Genomic DNA, 18,847 nt, shown 5'->3' on the forward strand with positions numbered 1-18,847 from the left:
GCACACCAGGGCCCAGGAGCGCAGGGGAGAAGGGGGCTGGGTGGTCTGAACCCCCAGAAACCTTGAGGCAGACGATGTGTCTGAAGGACCTCAAGCCAGCAGGTGTGTGGACGCCTGCTGGAAGGCGCGAAGTGTCTCGCTGAGGAAGAGAGAGTCACTCACTGACCTCGGCTGCTATCTGGAGAAGAAATGGACTCACTTCTCCCAGCCCAGACATTTCCAGGGAACATTGGGGTGCCCAGTTAGAGGCAGCTAAAAGGCACGCTACCCATTCAAAGGCTGCAGCTGTTGGTGGGACTGTCCACTCCACACTTGGGGTGGACAGTAGGGGCCCCAGGCCAGGGGATCTGCTTCCATTCCCCAAGTGCAACTCAGCCTCCAGCAGGGCACCCTGCCCACCTGGTCACCTGGCCACTTGCCATAATCCGCCCCCCCAGCTGGGGTTGAGACACGGGCTGCCCAGCGTCTCAAGACATTCTCCCTCTGCAGGCTGCCAGGCTGCTGGGGGCTGGGTGTGCCTCTGAATGGGGCGACAGCCTTCTTCCCTCTGCTCCAAGGAGTCCCAGAGCCTGCCCAGGCCTTCCAGGGCTGTTGGTGACATGCACTGGCAGACTGCGAGGCCCCATGACCGTGCCCACCCGACTTCTGTCCACACAGCCCTTACCCCCCAGCACGGTCTGAGTCCATTAGCATCAGAGTCACTGGACATATGTCCAAAATGCTGGCTCCTGGGCTGCCCTACAGAATCCGAACCCTTCAGGGGATGGGGGGGCCAGGCTTGGAGGTCTGCACTTTAATATATAAATTCAGTATATGTAAAATCAGTCATTCTGATGCAACTGAAAGTTTGAGAACTTTCTTTCTCATGGTGTCCCCGGGCGGGTGGGCCGCACGCACTTCTGCTGCTAACCTGACAGCTGTTACAGCTGTGTGTGTGGACACAGTTAATCTGATTTCCTGTCTGGCAGCTGTACAGCAAGGAAGGGACAGCTGAGGGTCTCAAACACAAGAAGAGTGGATGGGGGCAGGGGAGCTGGCCTGATCAGGATGGAGTGTTCAACTTCGCGTCCAAGGTCCCTTCTCCCTTGAAATCCGTGCAAGAGGGACAGCGTTGACCAAGGAGTCCCCAGTGTTCACAGAAAACAAAGTCTCCTCTCTGGGAGCTCAGGAGCCCCCCCACACACACACACACACAGAGCCACACTGGTCTCTATTCCTGAGATGCTTACACTCAGGAGGCACTAAGACAGGTCGTGTAGACTGTATACTACACAAGGACACCCAACCCAAGGGGCCAGTCAGGACTGAAATTGAGCCCACGCCTCAAGGGCAAAGCCACCTGCTCCGGCATGAAGATGTACACCCTCCCCAGAAGAAGGGCCACCTCTCAAAAACGTACACAAAGGAACAATTGTGTGGACCTGAATCCGAATCCCAGCTGTCACTTACCCTCTGACCTTGGGCAAGTTCCTTAACCTCTCTGATCCTTCTCAGTTGTACAACATGGCTAATAAAACCTTCCTAAAAGAGACAAGGTAAGGAAAGCCTGATATGCTCGTGGCTTAGGACATAATTAGTTCCCTTCCCACCTGAGCCTCGCCCTTCCTACTTTCCCCCACACCGCTCCACCTACACGCCCACACACCCCGCCAAGCTTGGAATGGCCCCAAGAACATGAGCAAGAGTATCCAAGGGAAAACCCAATACCAAACCCCAACGCCATGGCACTTCCCAGCATTCACAGCCTCCTTTCCTGGCACAAGCAGGACTCACACCCTCCCTCACTGGGGAAAGGAGACTCCTCTTCCACGTCTGCTCCTAAAATCTTGCACGATGCCCGTATCAACGCTGCCCAGTCCGGGCCACGGGGGCATTCAGGGCCCACAGGAAACACGGGCTCCCCCAGCACTGTGTCCTGGGGAATCCCACACAGGAGCTCGAGCCCCGAGGCTCCCCAAGCCGCAACGAGGCCTGAATGATGGGGGTGCCCTCTGTGTGGTGGGCTGTTGCAGAAAAGTCCGGCAGAGATCCCATCCGTCAAGTAAGATCCCTATAGGGCTAGAAGAAAGCGATGCCTGGTTCCCCTCTTTGAGCAGACACAGCACAGAGCGCCCTGCAGCCCCCGTGGGCTCCCCGCTGCCAAGGCTCTGGCTCACCCACTGGGGCAACTCAGCATATCTGTCTGCTCACCCAGATGGCCAAGCCCCAGAGTAGAACCCAGGAATCCTGACCTCAGCCCTGGACACCAGCCCCTTCAAAGCAACCTTCATTTATCCATGCGCCAGGCTCTGTGCTACACAACGGCCATGCACAGACAGCAACAGACAGCTCAGGGAGCAAAGGATGGCCCAAAAACAGAGTTCCAAAGACCTGCTGGTGAAGCAGCCAGCCACCCTGGAAAGCCCTGTTCCCTAGCCTCTCCGGCCAGGGAGACCGGGCGACACATACTGCCCAAGAAGCGTTCCTGGACACCTGTTTTTTTAGCCATAGGCTTCGGCCTCCTGTTTGGATACTGATCAAGAGATAGGGAGAGGAGGCGGGCGGGGGCGGGGGGGGGTGGGGGGAACACCGGGCTGCCTGGGCCCTCATGGCCGTGTTTATCCGGGGTGGATTTTTTTTTAACCCAAAGGTTAAAGCGTTTCTATTTGAAACATCTATTTACATTCCAGAGTCCAAAAAAAAAAAAAAAAAACAACACAAGGCAGCCGAGCTCCAGGCCTATATCTGTCCCCAGCCGCGTCACAAACACAGCATCAGAGCTGCGCAGGGGGAACATTCTTAGCCCTCTCCCGGAGCCGCTGAGGTGACTCACACCTCCCTCCTGCCAGCATGGACCACACCGCCGATCAGAAAGCTAGGCAATGCATGCGTGTGTGTGTGTGTGTGTGTGTGTGTGTGTGTGTGTGGTAGGGGGACACAGGGATCTGGAGAGAGGGCTGGCCCAGAGGAGGTCTATGCAGGGACAGGCAGCCTTAGGGAAGGGACAAGAGCAGCAGGGCTCCAGCCTGTGAGGGTTTTGGGGTCTAACTTGAAAGAAGATAAGAGAACATGCTGAGGAGGCAACTTCAGACCAACTGCCAGCCGCTGCTGGGAAGGAAGGGACAGCAGGGTAAAAGGGCAGGATGCAGACCGAAATGTGCATGATGGGGGAGAGCTGCCCGTCAAGTCCTCTGCCCTCCAGGGGACCAGCTCTCTGAGGCTTCCAGGCAGGGGTCCGCAGGCACTTAGAGCTTACAACTGAGAGCTGCCGACTCCACCAGACCAGGGCTAGAGCTCTGGGTTTACATTTCCTCCCAGGGGATGGTGTCGGTCCCCCGCATGGCCGGCCCCCAAGGTTAGGCCCCCATCCCAGGGGCCTGTGTGGGCACCCTGCAGGGCTGGCTCCTAAGGTTAGGCCCCTACCCTAGGAGACTCTGTGGTCATCACTGCCCAGGCAGAGGGCAGGCCTTATTCCAAGGATTTTCCAAAATTTCCCAAAACATCTGTCCTCTGACGCATCTTAGTCCAGCTGCAACATTATCCCTGGACAGCTTAGAGCCAATCACAGGCACCTGCAGAGACAGACAGCTCCCACCTCCCAATTCAAAGCTTGGGACCCCCACCCACGTATCCAGAGGCCAAGACTCCCAGTACACAGGCACACAGACACCCACATCTAAGTGCCAAGCCACTGCCAGGAGGGGCCAAGCGGGCAAGGGTCCAGCAGGCCCCTCCCTAAAAGAAGCATCTCGCGGTGCCGGCCCAGTGGGAAGGCTGTGCCAGAACAGCCTGATGATGCCAACAGGTTCCTGGGAGGGAGGGAGGGAGTGGCCCAGCTTTGGGGGACCCCACCCCTAGCCAAGAAACAAAAATGTCCCTGCTGAGAAGATGGCAGGACCAGGGGGTCCTCAAGCCCAAATGAACTGGAGTAACACTCCTTCGCCATCACGAGATGGGATGAAACCAAGGCCTGAGGGACAGAGAGATGAGGAAGCTAAGAGAGCCAGGACCCCCGACATGCCAGCTGCCAGCCTCTACATAACCCTACCACACAGCCTCTACCTAACCCTACCACATAGCCTCTATCTAACCCTACCTAACCCTGCATCACATCTGATTCCCTGGGAACTCCTGACTGAGAGACTTGCAGAAGCCACATGCTCCCCCAAGAACCCAGCCAGAGGAGCTGGGGTCGCCTTTAGTCTTGTGGATCCTCAGCTAGCTTATTCCTTTGCCCGGACCTGGGAAGCGGGCCCCTGGGAGGCAGGTCACTGACCCACTTCCTCCCCTCCGACCACAGTGCCAACTAGGCCAGGATCCTCCAGCGATCCATGGCCCCCAGCAGCTTAAGCTGACCCTGCCGGAAACCAGAGAGACTCTCAAATGCAGCACAGTGTGGCTGGAGGGTACGGCGGGGAAGGCAGGGTCGGGCCGGGGAGAGCCACAGAGCCCACCTCAGGAAGCCCAGCTCCCCCGACCGCCCATCTTCTCAGCAAAGCCCTCCACAAAGATCCAGGCAGGACCCCAGCTGGGCGATGCTTAGAGCCAGAAGCTTGGCCCCGGGGACAAGGATGCGTGACGGCAGAGGGCAGGCGGGGACACCGAGGCACTCACCTGCCACAGGGATGCCGTGTAGAGGGGTCCGAGGCAGGATTTCCAAGGCTGGTTCCCGGCCTGACATCCCATCTGCTGAGAAACAGGATTCCGTCTCATAGATGGTCTGCAGCATCTCCACGAGCCCCTGAGCCTTGGGCACCAGCAGCATGCCAGGGAAGGGGCCGCCGGAGGCGGGAGGGGGCTGCTGGAGGCGTGAGTCGGCCAAAGGGAAAGGTGGTCGGGCGGGGCCCTCACTGCTCAGGGGCTCCCCCAGGCCACTGCCGCTGGGACCCGGGCAATGGGGAGGCGCCTCATCCGGCCTGGGCGCTCCAGGCAGCAGGAGGAGCCAGGAGGCCCCAGAGCTACAGGCCCGGCTCTCCGCTAGAGGGGCATCAGACCGCGGGCCTTGCCCAGCTCCCAGGAGCTGGGCTATATGGCTGAGCACTCAGGGGACAGGAAGGGGAGCTCAGCAGGCAGGCGGGCTCTCTGTGTTCCCTCCCAGCCCTGGGTGACAGCTCTGGGCCTGGCTCCCTGCTCCTCCTTCCCGAATGAGCCGCCGGCAGCTGGCAGGAGACTGAAATAGCAGTTGGGGGAGGGCCCTGTCTATAAATAGGTGGAGCATGCTCAGGGAGCCGCCGGCCGGCTGCCAGGAGCCCAGGAGCCCGGGCTGGCGGAGGCCCCAGGGGGGGGGAGGCGCGTTCCACCCCAGGAGGAAGCGCCAGGCAGGGGGATGGGGGCCAGGGGAGGGCCCACACTCGGGGCCAAGGCCACAGAGCGGGGTGGCCGGAGGCTGGGCCGGGGAAGGGCACAGGCCAGAGTACCCATGTGTCTGGGACCGGCTCGGGTGCTATCCGAGGGGCCGGGGACCCAAACACCAGATTCAATCTCCACGTTCCCTCTCGCCATCAGAGCAGGTAAAGAAACCAGAAGGGTCTGGGAGAGGGTGGCAGACAGGGCCACTTGCCCTACCCTCACATCTTCCCTGGAGCCCTCCTACCAGCCAGATGGGAATTGATTTGATTTCTGTCCTCCCTCAAGAGCTGGAGGGTGCCTCCCCACCCCCTCAGTCAGAAGGGAGACCCCTGGGCAGCAGCTGAATGGCAGCTCCCTCCTACCCCTAACCCCTGGAAGGGTGTCACCTCCAGGGGCTGCTCAGCTGCCATCCAGGGAGCAGAGGCGGTCTTCCCGGATAGGCCTTGGCCCTCACCACGGAAGGGGACCAGGGAGCACCTGCCCATTGTGGGAGCACACACAGCTCCTCCCTGGCAACATACCAGGGGTGACGCTAGTAACAGCACATACATCACCTCGTTCACTCTGCACGATGACCTCAGGAGATAGGTGCAGGTGGGGAAACTGAGGCAGAGAGATGCAGTCACTCACTCTACGTCATACGGCTGCTTAAATGGTAAGGCCGGGATGTCTGAGGCTCCAGTCTGAGTGCTAACCACCACAGCCCACTGCCTCCTACACAAAGGAACACATGAAGCTGCCCCAGGGTTTCCATGAACAGGTACGATGACCCCCAGCACCCCAGGAGACACAGGCATGAGGCTGGAGCCCCTCTAAGAACTTAGGAAGCTGATAAAAGCCAGCCCTTCCCTCCCAGCTCCAGGCCTGGCACAGCAGCCCATGCTCCTGGGGCCCTGACGGGACCTCGGGCTAGGGCCCACAAGGACCGGTGATGCCCGTCTACCCTGCCCACTGCTGGCTCATCCCTCCTCCTCAGGTTGTGCCTCCCACTGGTACAGAGATCCCACTTGGCCCCCTGACCTCACTGGAGCCTTTTAATAGCCTGGTTATTCCTGGGTCTGGATCCCCCTCCCCCCTTCCTGATGTCACCGTTGCTATTTTAGAGCCCCCTCCTGGCCCCTCCTTGCCCCCGACTCCAGGCATGGAGCCAGGGACACCTGTCCTCTCCCTGGACTGGATGACCTCACCCTCCTGTCGGGAGCCCTGGAGGAGCTGGCCAACCAAGGACACAGTAGCCATGGCGCCCGCGGCCCATCTTCCCAGCCGGCTCTCCGGCCAGGCAGAGGACGGCAAAGGGGCAGGTGAGGGGAGCACGGGGACAGGGGAGGTGGCGGAAGTGGACTTTCCCAGGCCCTGGACTAGCCGATATTCTATGATAAGATGTACTTTGAGGTGGGGGATGGGAAACAGGACCTGAACAAAGATCCAGAGCCTCAGCTTCTCTGCCATGGTTGACTCTAGAAAAATGGTGATGGAGCAGTGCTCCCCATGGGGGTTTGGAGTTGAGAGACACCCCAGGGGTAGGCCTGGGGACCTCTCATTCACAACCTCCCGCTCCAACCTCATCCTGGCTGACCAGACTCTCTGAAGAGGAAGAGAAGGGAAGACCAAGGCCCCCCCAGCAGGGTGATGGGCAGCAGACTCAAGACAGCCCCAGAAAGCCGGAGGCAGCAGCCCCTCCCAGCTCAGGACTCCACCCACCCACGCTGGGAGCAACCAGAAGGGCTGGCTAGCCCTGTCCCGGCTCTCTCTGCCTGCCCCAGGCACATGAGAGTATGGTAGGGGAGCCCTGTTCTAGAGGAGGAGAAGTCATCAGTTACAGTGACTCAAAAGCAGGGCCCCCCGAACCCAGAGCAGCAAAAAACCCAAGGAAAAAGAACTCCTTGGTAAGGGAAGACAGGAGCACCCAGGGGTTTGGGCACCCAGAGGTGGTCAGAGCCTGGGGCTCAGGGCAGGTGCCAGCACCGTCAGGACTTCCGGTAACAGCACGAGGTGGGAAGCAAAGTGCCAGACAGCCAGATAATCCTCCATGCACTTCCCAGAATCCTCCAGGGGAATTAGAGACAAGACCTGGGGTGGGGACAAGTGTCTTCTTTTCCTCTGAGATTCAAGTGATACAAGGTCCTCTTAATGTCTAACCTCAATCCTTCCTGCTTTATAGCCTCTCTCTCTGTGGTTCATTTATCTTCTCCGTCCCAAGCCATCCAGCTCTCCCAAGGGTCATCCCACGAATCTTCCAGAGCACCCACCAAGCACAGGGTGCGTGGGCTCCACTGGGAGCAAGCACCACCCCCTCCAGGCCACAGTGACCTCATTCCCTTCCTAGAGGCTGGCCTCGGGCCTCCCAACCCTCTAAAGGTTAGGAGGGGAAGAGCCCAAAGCTGGCTTCTTGAGCTCTTCTAGGCTACCATTTCCTGGGTACAAAAGGTTGGGGGAAGGCCCTGACCTAACAGAAGAAAGCAAGTCGTCTTCGTGCCCATTACAAATCCAAGGGCTGGCTCAGGAGCGCCCTGGGTAGAGCAGAGCGTGCCGGCTGACCCAGGGCCCCGGAGCCATCAGGCCTGCCTGCCCTCCAGTTTTCTCCTGCCCTTGGAGGCCCATCATGCGGGAGCCTGTTGGCACCGCCCGGGAGCTGCCAGGTGCCAGGTTCCGTGCCAGGTGCTGGCTGAACCCTGTCGTCTGAAACCCAGTCCCGGAAAAACGTGAACACCTACTTTGGCCTCTTTCACATCCCCTTAGGGCTGACCCTGCCTCTGACTATCCCATCTGAGCCTTCGATGGGACTTTCGACTGATGAAGCCGGAAAAGGAGGGCGGAGCAGATCCCAATCTGCAGGGAGCACAGGTGCACCAGGGGGCACCTAAACGGAGACGGGATGCCAAGAGTCCACTTCCCAGACCCCCCAGGCCAAGCCCGCACTGACCCACTTTCTCCTCTTCGGGGCTGGCTGCCTGCCGTCCCCGGGGGCTCCGAGGCAGAGCCTGAGCCCGAGGCTGGGAGGCAGGACGCCGAGGTTCCTGGCTCCACCCCACAGCCATGCCCCAGTTTCTCTGGTCACCCAGAGGGGGCAGCCACTTTCTCTCCCTCCTTCCTAGGAAAGGGAAGGAGAGAAAGTGTGGAACGTGCTGGGAGGTGCTGGGCAGGCCGGTGTTGTCATGAAGCTTGTCTCCCCTCCCACGCTGGGGCTCAGGAACCTGGCTGCCGCCTCCTGGGGCCCTGTCGCCGGCCGAACTGGCTCCCACAGCAGCCCTGATTCTTGCCCTCCTTCCTAGGCAATGGCACAGAGCACAGGGCAGAGATCAGAGCAGGCCCAGCTCCCAGGGCCCAGGGCCCACGCCAGCTCCTCCAGTCTGAGCCCCGACAGGGGGCAGGTTCTGTCTGTCCTTCAATCCCACGGAGGAGAGCAGAAATGACCAGTTCCAGAAAAAGAAAGCAAGCCTCCCTCCTTGAGCCCCCTTTGGCCTGAGGAGAAGCCAGACACCGGGGAGCAGCCTCCTCAGGGAAGCAGAGGCAGCCCCATCAATGGCCTCCTCCTGTACTCCCAAGACTGCAAAAGAGGCAAATCAGGTCAAATGCTGGCGTGCAGCCCAGCCCAGAGGTAAGTCAGTCAGCTCCCACTCCCTGGGGAGGAGGGGGGAGCCCCAGAAGTACACTTCTCTCCCCGCCTGCCGCCCCTCACCCGGGACCTGCTCTCTCACTGACTCGTTTGCTAGGGGGGGCAGGGATGGACCATCTTCTATTTTTCTTCTGTTTCCCCGCAGGCTGAGCTCCGGGTTGGGCGTGTTGGGGATACTCAGGCACTTGCCAGCCGGAAAGCTCCCACACTGAGAGAACTGGAGGGAGGCAGGAAAGGACGCTGTTCTGTGGCCTGAGGATAGGGGAGCGAGTCTCAGGGATGCAGGAGAGGGTGCGTGCGAGGTGCTCCGGGCCAGGGCAGCCAGGTCCCAGGGACGACCCATTCTCATCGCTCCCACCTCTCCCCCCGGCCCCAGGGCCCCGTGCTCTTCCTAGCGCTCCCGTCAGCGTATCCATAGCGAAGTCAAAACCCATCTGCCCAGCTATGGTTTCATCTTCCTTCTGTGGTGTCCAAAGGCACGTGGACCGCAGGCTGGTGCCAGGCGCCGGGCACCGGCAGCCCCAGCCCAGATGCCACTCTGAGCTCTGGTAATAGCAGGTGCAGGGCCCCTCAAAAAGGAGAGCTATGTGGAAGCTGGCCGCCTCCCTGGCCCAGAGCAGCTCTCCTTCCACAAGGAGAGGCAGCCCCAGAGCCCCAGGGAAACTGGACGGGAAGAGCCTCTGGAGTTTGCCCCCAGGCAAGGATCCCAGCCCCCAGGCCTCTCTGCAGGCCTAAAATGCAGTTCCGGGTATCTGGCCCCCTCCTCCTCTCCCTCCTTCCCAAACACGAGAAGACAGCATCTCCCCCTGCTGGGGGGAGCTGGAAAGCCAGCCAGGAGGTGAGACCAGCTCTATCTATAAGCCCCACTGCAGGGGCGGGGCGGGGGGGGGGGGCGGGGGTTCCTGAGCCACATGCGGACCCCCCCCTCCATCTACCACCATACTCTCACCAGCCCTGGCCAAAGTGGCTGCAAGAGGACCTTGGAGCACCAGCATCTGGTAAGGCAACCCAGTGGCCTCATCTAGCCAAGGTGGATTGTCGTAGCCTTTCCCTGTTCAGGGAATAAAATCCCAAAGCTGGGAAATGTCCTTCCCAAGCCATCATCAGATACCTCTGGGCAGTTTCTGTTCCCTTGGCCCACGGTCTGACCCAGGCTCAGTGTGACTGTAGGTGGCCCTAGATAGGTCAGCACAGTAGCTAAGAGGAAACAAGCCATTGGCATGGCGGCCGGTGTCCAGGAGGGGGGCGAGGGACTGGGGAGAACCCACCAGGCCTCTCCCTTCCCTTGGCCAGACCAGCCTCAGAGGAGGAAGAAGGAGGTCAGAGCTTGACCGCCTGTTCCCCCCCAGCCCCGGTGTCCCTCAGCACCTCTCCGTGTCTAACTCCTAGCCACAGCCCCTCCAAGTTGAGTGAAGGCAAGGACAGAGGCAGGGGGAACTGCACACACTGCAGGAGGGGGTTCCCTGGGCAAAGCTGACCTGGGGAGTCTTGAGGGCCCAGCCCTCACCCGCTGACACCCTATGCTGCCTGCAGCCGTGCCCTGAGGATGTCATTGTCAGGCCGCAGAGACAATGAGGAGGGGGCATAACCTTGACCAAAACAAACGGCAAGAAGCCAAACAATCCCACCAACTCCCAGCTTCCCTGAGTCTACTGGAACTTCCAGGAGCCTTGTCAGGACCTCGGCCACATCGGGTCCCCCCAAGAGAGAGCATCAGGTCCAGCAAACTGCTGAGAAGCAATGAGATGGGAGGCAGCCTGGATTCGCACCCCCCACCCCCACCGATGCTACTTCCATCCTGCAAATCGGTTTCCATCCCCAGGTCCTAGTTCTCTTATCCCTAAAAGAAAGGGAAATATTCCTCTATCCCTCCGGAAAGAGACGTGGAGGTTCAGGCTGGGCCGTGGGGGGTTGAAGCGGAACAAGATAGACTCTGGCCCTCTAAGACTGTGCAGAAGGAGACAGCCAGGGAGAGAAGGCAGTTATTACCCTGACCACACTGACCCATGACCCTCCTGGGAAACTCCTGAGGGTCCAGCTCAGGCTACTTGGACACATCCTCACGGGCATACACCCAGACCCACCCATACATAAAGCCGCCTGGAGTCCCACCCATGGACTATTTCTGGCAGCACAAGGCAGCCTCCTAGGAACAGAGGGGAAAAGGACATCACAGAGTCAAAGTCCCCAGATCCAAGTCTGGGGACCCCAGTCCAGTGCCCAAGAAGAGAAGGAGTGGTCCACCCAGATTCAAAGGAGAAAGCCAAGACTCCTCCATCAACATGACATTGCATCCCCCATCCCAGTACCACACACCCCAGCAAAGGCCGAGGCCAAAGGCCCTGCAAACCCTCCCCTAAGAAAAAAGCATGGAACAGAGAGAAACTCCACCGGGATAAGAAGCACCACAAAAACGAAGCTCCATTCAGCTATTGTGGAAACCTTCCAACATCATCCTCGGCTGGCCCAGAGATATCCAGGGACACATATCCCCTCTCAGGCCTGCCTGTAGTGGCAAACGGGACCGCGCAGAACCGGAACAGCAGGTCCCCACGATGAGACAGCAGGCATGGGGACTCAGTTGGACCCTGGGTCCTCCCAGGGCCAGGCTGGACTGTCAGCCCATGTTTCCAGGTCTATCCCTCAGGTCAGTCACTTCAGGTTTGCCTCGTTCCTTTTCTGGAAATGCTTCTCCAGTCCTGACCCCCTCGTTCCCTTACAGCTCAGACCCCGATGGTCAGCTGGCCTGGGCTAGAAACTCACCCAGCCCCCTGAAGCCAAAACCACCCCAGGGTGCCCTTCTCTGGCCTTCCAGCTCTTACCCGACTCGGTGGGAGAGTTCATGCCGGCTCTGGGCCCACAGGAAGCTGGCGTTGGGGGCTGGGATGGGAAGGGGTGGAGCTGCGGTGATGTCAAGAGAGACAGACGATAACAGACAGACGGACGGGACAGGAGCCCGGGGCTGCTGGCCTCTACTGCCCATCAGAGGCCATCCTTCGGGGTGAGGCAGTCAGGCACTCAGAACGGCATCCCTAGGGAGAGATGGAGCAGGGTTAGAGGCCCCCAGCTCGGGAATCTGAGAGAGTTGAAGGAGACCTCGGGGCTTGTTGGGTTACACTTGGGGAAGAGAAGAGGGACACCTGTCCCAGGCTTGGAGGGCCAGGGGGGGGCAGCGGAAAGCAGCAGCACTGGCCAGACCCTGGCTTCTTCTCTTAACTGTGAGGCTGCCAGCACTCAAGGAAAGGGAAATGGCTACAGGAGCCACATCCAAAATCCTTTTCAGGTGACAGTGTCCACGGCCAGGTGGGAAGACCTTACAGACCCGCTTGGGTGCCTGACATGGGACTGGGTGTCCACAAAAGGAGAAAAGCACAGGCAGATTTGAACTCTTGTCTGTGGCAGTGGGAAGATGCGGGGCTGGAGTCCCGGGAAGAAGGTCAGGGAGACACTGCTCTCCCAGCCCCAGCTGCCTGGGTGGGGACCCTCAGGCGGAGTGCCACTTTCTCCTTCTTCCCTAAGCCCCGTGCCACCCAGCTCGGGAACTGTGATAGCCTTCTGTCTTGGTTTCCCCCATTCAACATCGAGTCCAGGGAAGAAGGTAATCGCCTCTCTTCTACCCATAACCCATGCTGTTTCCAGGAATTTAGAAAGGCAGAGACACGTACTCCACATCCAGCACTCCCCGGACTGGGGTCCAGGACCCAAGCCCAGGGCTTTGTGTGTGTTGGACAGACAGTGCCCTGTGCAAGGAGTTCTGAACACCAGCCTTGGCTTTGCCTGCCAAGCCATGGGTCATCCAGGCTGAGACCACCCAAAATAAAGGACACCTTTTCCCAGTTTGTACAAAGGTGTCAACGGTGTATCTGCCCAGACCAGTACAGTAGTGGGGGATATCCCAGTATTACAGGACAGTGAGTTTGCCAACCTGTCCCACTCCTCCAGCTCCTCGCCTCCCCCTGGCCCCATGGTTAGCCTTCCAGCCTCAGACGCTATGCCTGAACCCACCTGGGCCCATCCCTGAATGGCCCGTGAACCACCCCAGACATGACCTCATTCATTCTCTTCCAGATGAAGGCAGGCCCTCCAAAACCCAGTGATAAAGTGAGGTAGCAGGAGTGATCCAGTGAGGCTGAAAGGAGTGAGATGTGTAAGCCCAGACTCTGCTCCCCCAGCTGGGGAGGGGCAATCAGCTCTCCACTCCCCACCCCCAAAACCCCACCTCCTGGCAGGATTCACTATTGTTAAGCCTTACATTCTCATCAAAGATTCCCAGGAGTGCGGTCCATTTGGAGCCAGTAGCTAGGGAGTCAGGCATGGCTGGGACAAACGAACACACACACACACACACACACACACACACACACACACACACGTACGCATGCGCAGAAGACCTCAAGCCTTCCTAGGCCTGCTGCCCCCTGCTTTCACCCACAAGGCTGGGCCTCAGTAGCAGAGAAGGGTGCACTCAGATAGGGAGTTAGGAGGAGGCAGAGAGAAGGGGCTGAATTGCTCCTGGCAGGCACAGGTATGGGGCAAGGACAAAAGAGGCTGCGCAGGGCTCAGGCTAAGCTCAGGAATGTGGCAGGTGGGGCTGTTGGTGCCCTGGCAGGGCCCGCGTGGGCAGGCGGCTCAGCCCGTGCCCACCCCAAGGCTGGCGCCCAGTCCTGCTCACACCCTTTCCCGTGGGCTGGGGAACACAGGTTCAGAAATTCCCACGATTCCCAGCAGCCTGAGTGGCCCAGCCCATCTCCTTAGTGAAAGGCGCCTCCACAGCAGGGCGCTGAGAAGGGGCAGAGTCTCAATGGTACAAAAATGGAAGTTAAGATCAACTCTGACGCCCCCTCCATCATCTTCACCACCCTCCACAGAGAAGAGGAAGGGAGGGGCTCCTAGAACTCCATTTGGCTCGGGATTCAATTAGGCCACGCTCCTCCCAGCTCTGTAAGACACAGCAGGACCCCTGGGCCCTGTTCGCCCCACAGCACAGGGTGTCTGCCAACACCTCTATCAGGCCTCCTGAATGAACAGGGGCCTCTCTGGGAGACAAAGCAGAGTTCACTGCCTGATCAGGACAGGTACAGATTCTTGTCTGGGTGGGGCATGAAGGGGGAAAAAGGACAGGGGGATGGTTAAATCTGGTTTTCTGGTGCCTACTCTGCTGCCAAAATTTCGCTGTTGCCTACAGTTATAGGAGGGTCTCTGTGGGCACTCAGGGGCCAAGGGCCATGTCACTGCTGGATGACAGCACAGGTAGATGCCAAACCAGTGAGCAGCCTGGCTTCCATGACTCCTAAGCAGGCAGACCCCCCAGAGTCCAGTCCCCATCCCATCGGCTCTTGTGGTCAGACCTCCAGCCACAATGGCACGGAATGAAGGAAACAGGGTACATCTCCTCCTACAAGCTCCCGGCTAGACACGGGGTGGGGGTAGGGCAATCCCCCACGCCCACCCCATTCATGAGTAATAAAAACTCTGGCAGAAAGTGGGAGGAGAAGGGCAGACAAGTAAGGGAGACATGCAGCAGCATAAGGACCCAAAGGCCACAAGTTCACAGAGCTGCCCCGCAGGTATCTGTCCCTGAAAAACTCCCTCAGCATTCCTGGGGAATCAGGTGTCTCTCCGAGGGCCTCTCTGGAACCTGGACTCCAGCACCACCAGGCAGCTTTCTCCCCAGCCCTGAGCACTGCAGCCTGGGGTCCCCTCCCCAGGTCACAGATGGCCTGGGGAGCCATCTGAACCAAACCCTGGGAACTGAGATTGCCCAGAATCGGAGATCTGTGACAAAGACCTCATCAGAGAGGTGCAAACCCACACATCCCATCCCAAGGCACAAAAGACCTCTCATCTCAACCCCTCCTGCCTGGGACCAGAACAGATCACTTTCCCAGCCAGAGAGCTTCCACCACCTGGTACCTCCCCCGGGCAGGGCCACCAGTAGCCCAGGATTATCAGAGCCAGGAGGGGGTGCTGACTTGGATGTCCAGGCTTCAAACTAAGGGAATGGGGAGAGAACAGGAAAGGAAAAAAGGCACCAGGCTGACAAATTCATTTTTGCAATCGGCCCATTTCTGTTTGTCTGCTCAGACGCAGCTCCAGGCATCTGCACAAGCCAGATGGAGGAGGCTGCTATTTCTAGAAAAAAAAGGGGAGGGGGGAATGAGAGGGGAGGGAGGGAGGAGGTGGAGGCAGAGGGCAGAGACCGGGTCTGTTTGCCCTAAAACCTCAGGCAGACCCATACCCCCTCCCCAGCACTACCAGACAGGGTCCCCATTCAAAAAAGGGCTGGGGCGGGGGCTGGGGTGAGGTGGGGTAGGGGAGAAGAAAGGCAGAGAAAGTTTAATTAGCCAAAGTCGACTACAATAGGCCCCCTCATGGGCTGCATCAGGTTTTCATTCATGAGCAAGCGACAGTGCTCCCAAAATGCCAAGAACCGCCCCCCCTCGCAGTCTCTTCCCCCCCCCCCACCCAGGAGTGCGTCCTCTAGCAGGCTGGCTGAGCCTGATGCTGTGTTCCAGACATCCCTCCTCAAAGGGATGTGAGTAGGAAGAATTAATTATTAAAGAGCAGCTGGTACTTAGGCACCGACTGCACTCCCCCCAAGCTCCGAAAGCTGATTCCCCCTCCCCCTTATGGAGAAACACAAACTATACCCCCAACCCCCATCCCCAGGCCCCACTTCCAAACACTGGGCTAGGATGCCACCCCTAGGGAAGGAAAAGCAAACCTTTGTTTCTGCAGCTACTTGGAGTGGGTGGGGCATGTGATACCCCCCCAACCCCCATTACTCGGCCCAGCTACTCCCCAGGATATACTGGGGAGGAAGGGAAGGCTGGCACAAGGAAAACATGTCCTCCAGCCTTGCCCCCAAGTAACGTGCACCTGGTACGTGTCTCTCTGATCCCAGGCACCCATACCGGACAGAGTGGGGATACTGGGGGCCCACCCCTCTAACTCAGAAAGACCCCTACCTGCCCTGTCAAAATAGGTCAGATTTAACTCCAAGGGGAGACACAGCAAAGAGAGGATTCAAAAGGGGCAGGGGCAAACTACGATTGTCCAAGCTTTGTGTTTAGGAGGGAGAGGAAGGAAAGAAGACTGGAAGAAGGCAGCAGCCCCCAACATGGCTCACTCACCAGCCCAGCCCAGCCCAGCCTCTCAACTTACGCCCCTCATCTCAGAGACCCTAGTGCCTGGAACTCGGATCAAGGACCCTCTCTACCTCTGTCCTCTGAACCCAAACCGGACCAGGGCAGGACCCAGCCCCCACCCCCCAACCCCGCGCTCCAGTCCTGCAGGGCAGTACAGTCAGGAGCACCTCTGGCCAAGACTCCTGGATCTCCCAACCTCTGCCTTCTTTTGTTCCTCCCATCTGGCACCTTCCTCCCCTCCCAGGTGACCCCATCATCACCATCATCGACCCCAATCACCAAAACGAATTCCAGGTCCCAGAAGCACAGTGGTCACCGTCAGGAGTGGTGGGTCTCTTGAGCACCCCCTCAAAAGTAACTACAGCTGCTACCCTTCCTCTTGGGGACACAGGTCGTTTCAGAAGGCCAACAGTGGGGGCATCAGGTGGTCACCTCTTACCCCAAATGGGGCACCCCCACCTTCCCCACTTCTCCCTGCCCCACAACAACCAGACTCCCAAATTACTTACTTATCGCCAAGCCAGCGTTCATCACCCCCTCTCCCCCCCCACCCCCACCCCCCACCACAGAGAAGGGCGGGGTAGGGAATCAGCCTCCCTCAAGTTGAAAGGCACAAGCAGTATCCCTGCCTTTATGAGACACGGACCCAGGATTAAAAATTGGGGGCATCCACCCCAGACAGGAAGGAGGGGAGCTTTCACCTCTCCCTGGCTCCAGGGTGTCAGACGGAGAAGAGGGCGGGAGCAAACGCAATAACGCCTCACCGAGGAAGGGGTGAGAATAATGGGAAAGAGAAGTAAGGTGGGCCCGCAGGCCCCCTCCTCACGCACAGAAGTCAAGGACACAAAATCAAGGATGCGTTCTTAGGTCTGGGTGGAAGCGCTGTGGGGTGGGCAGCGCCCCTCACCTCAGAGTACCAAGAAAGGAGTGTCCAGCGAAGAGGGGTCTGCACAGAATCCGGGTGCAGGGCTCAGATCGCTGTGCAACGCAACACGCGCGGCCCGGGAAGGGGCAAATCAGGCAGCCCCCGCCGGGCTCCGGGCCGTTTGAGGGTGCGGGTCGCGGGAAGGCGGGCCCCTCCCTCACCTGCAGGGAACGCGCCCCTGCACGGGAGGGGCGTGGAGGGGCGCGGGCAATACCCCGAGGCCCGGCTCCCGGGCTGGCGATGCTCTCGGGGGGCGCCGGCTGGCACCGGGCGCCGGGAGGAAGCAAGGGGGGCGCGGGCGCGCGCGCGCGCGGGGAGCCCGCGGGCAGCGACGGCAGGAGGAGGGGGCGCCGCCTCGCGTCGCGGGGACCCGGGGTAGATGGGATCTGGGCTGGTGCGGCGCGCTCACCCCCTGCGGCTCGAGCTCCGGCTTCGCGGGCGGCGGCGGCAGCAGCGGCGGCGGCAGCAGCGGCAGCGCCTCCTCGACGGCTCCTCCATCTTTGCGGCGGCTCCTCCGGCTCCGCTCGCCGCCGCCACCAACAACAACATTCGGAGACGTCACTCCCGTCACGTGACCCGACCCGGAGCTAAAAATAGACCCAGACCCCCCCCTCCTTCCCCGCCCGCCCCAGCTTCAGCCACCACCAACTCCTCCCCTCCCTCTCGGCCCTCCCCGCCGGGCGGGGCCAGCAGCGCCACCGTGACAGCTTCTTAAAGGGCCGGCACTCATCGAAGGGCAGGGCTGGGTAGGGGGTGGAAGGCCAGAGGTCCGAGCCCCGCGAGGAGTGGTGGAAGGAGCGTTGCTGGGGACCTGGTCCGGCTGCTGGGTCCTGGCCTTTGGGACGCTCGACTTTCCTCCCTGCGCTTCCTCTACTTCCTTTCAAACCGTGGATGGTGCAATCGTTGCCTGCCTAAGCTTCTCCCTAACACGTCCTCCCGCGATGGGGGAGGGCAGCTAAGGATGGATTCCTAGGGACTGGGAGGGCCGCGGAAGGCCCCACCTAGGGGGCTGGGCTGGGGTCGGATGGCTGGGGCCGGTCTTGAAGCCACCAGATGCCACCGCACACACTGCGTCCATGCCAGGGAAAGAAAAGACTGGAAAGGCCAGAGAATGGCTGTAACAAACAGCTCAGGGCCTTCAAAAGGAAGACTTCCGGTTCCTGACTGATGCCATCCTCCTCTACAACTCCCCTTAGGACTCAGTATGAACATATGTGATTAAACCTAGACAGTTTGTCAATGACCCAGTCATTTCACTAACAAAAATTGATCCTAAGGAAATAAGCATTGTGTTCAAAAATAAGTGGAGACGGAAAGAGGTTGTTTATAATGGTGTTGGAAAAGTTGGAAACAACACGAATAGTCACCGGCAGGGGATTGGCAAATAAACTAGTGTACGCACACTCAGCAGAATATCATCCAGATCGTGTATATATATATACACGTCTGTATGGACCTGAAAGATGTTCATGATACATTGTTTTCTTGAAAATCGGGTATTACAGAATTGTTCCATTATTGTAAAAAACAACAAATTAGATCCAAATGTCTGAATACATATGTATATTTATTTATTTATTTATTTATTTTTAGATTTTATTTATTTATCAGAGAGAGAGAGGGGAGAGAGCGAGCACAGGCAGACAGAATGGCAGGCAGAGGCAGAGGGAGAAGCAGGCTCCCCGCCGAGCAAGGAGCCTGATGTGGGACTCTATCCCAGGACGCTGGGATCATGACCTGAGCCGAAGGCAGCTGCTCAACCAACTGAGCCACCCAGGCGTCCCACATATGTATATTTAAAAGCTTAAAAGAATATATACCAAAATATTT

At 59.1% G+C, this 18,847-nt stretch overlaps 1 protein-coding gene across 11 annotated transcripts in view; it reads right to left on the reverse strand.

Moving 5' to 3' along the window:
* HDAC5 (histone deacetylase 5) overlaps nucleotides 1–17,620 on the reverse strand; it is a 36,640-nt gene extending 19,020 nt beyond the window's left edge. For 2 of the 11 annotated variants that reach the window (XM_032322997.1, XM_032322995.1), the window contains exons 1-3: nucleotides 17,427–17,609; nucleotides 11,767–11,976; nucleotides 4,594–4,665 (exon numbers count right to left, since the gene is read on the reverse strand). In XM_032322997.1, coding sequence (XP_032178888.1) covers nucleotides 4,594–4,665; nucleotides 11,767–11,788 — 94 coding nt within the window. In that variant the 5' untranslated portion in view covers nucleotides 11,789–11,976; nucleotides 17,427–17,609. Of the gene's footprint in view, nucleotides 1–1,449; nucleotides 1,522–4,593; nucleotides 5,270–5,882; nucleotides 6,043–11,766; nucleotides 11,977–17,426 lie in introns of those variants that run through there. The other 9 variants (XM_032322994.1, XM_032322992.1, XM_032322998.1 and 6 more) reach the window with 8 other exon arrangements.
* Between the last annotated feature and the right edge of the window lie 1,227 nt (nucleotides 17,621–18,847).

This window comes from Mustela erminea, chromosome 18 (genome assembly GCF_009829155.1).
Source record: "Mustela erminea isolate mMusErm1 chromosome 18, mMusErm1.Pri, whole genome shotgun sequence".
NCBI classification, from domain to species: domain Eukaryota; kingdom Metazoa; phylum Chordata; class Mammalia; order Carnivora; family Mustelidae; genus Mustela; species Mustela erminea.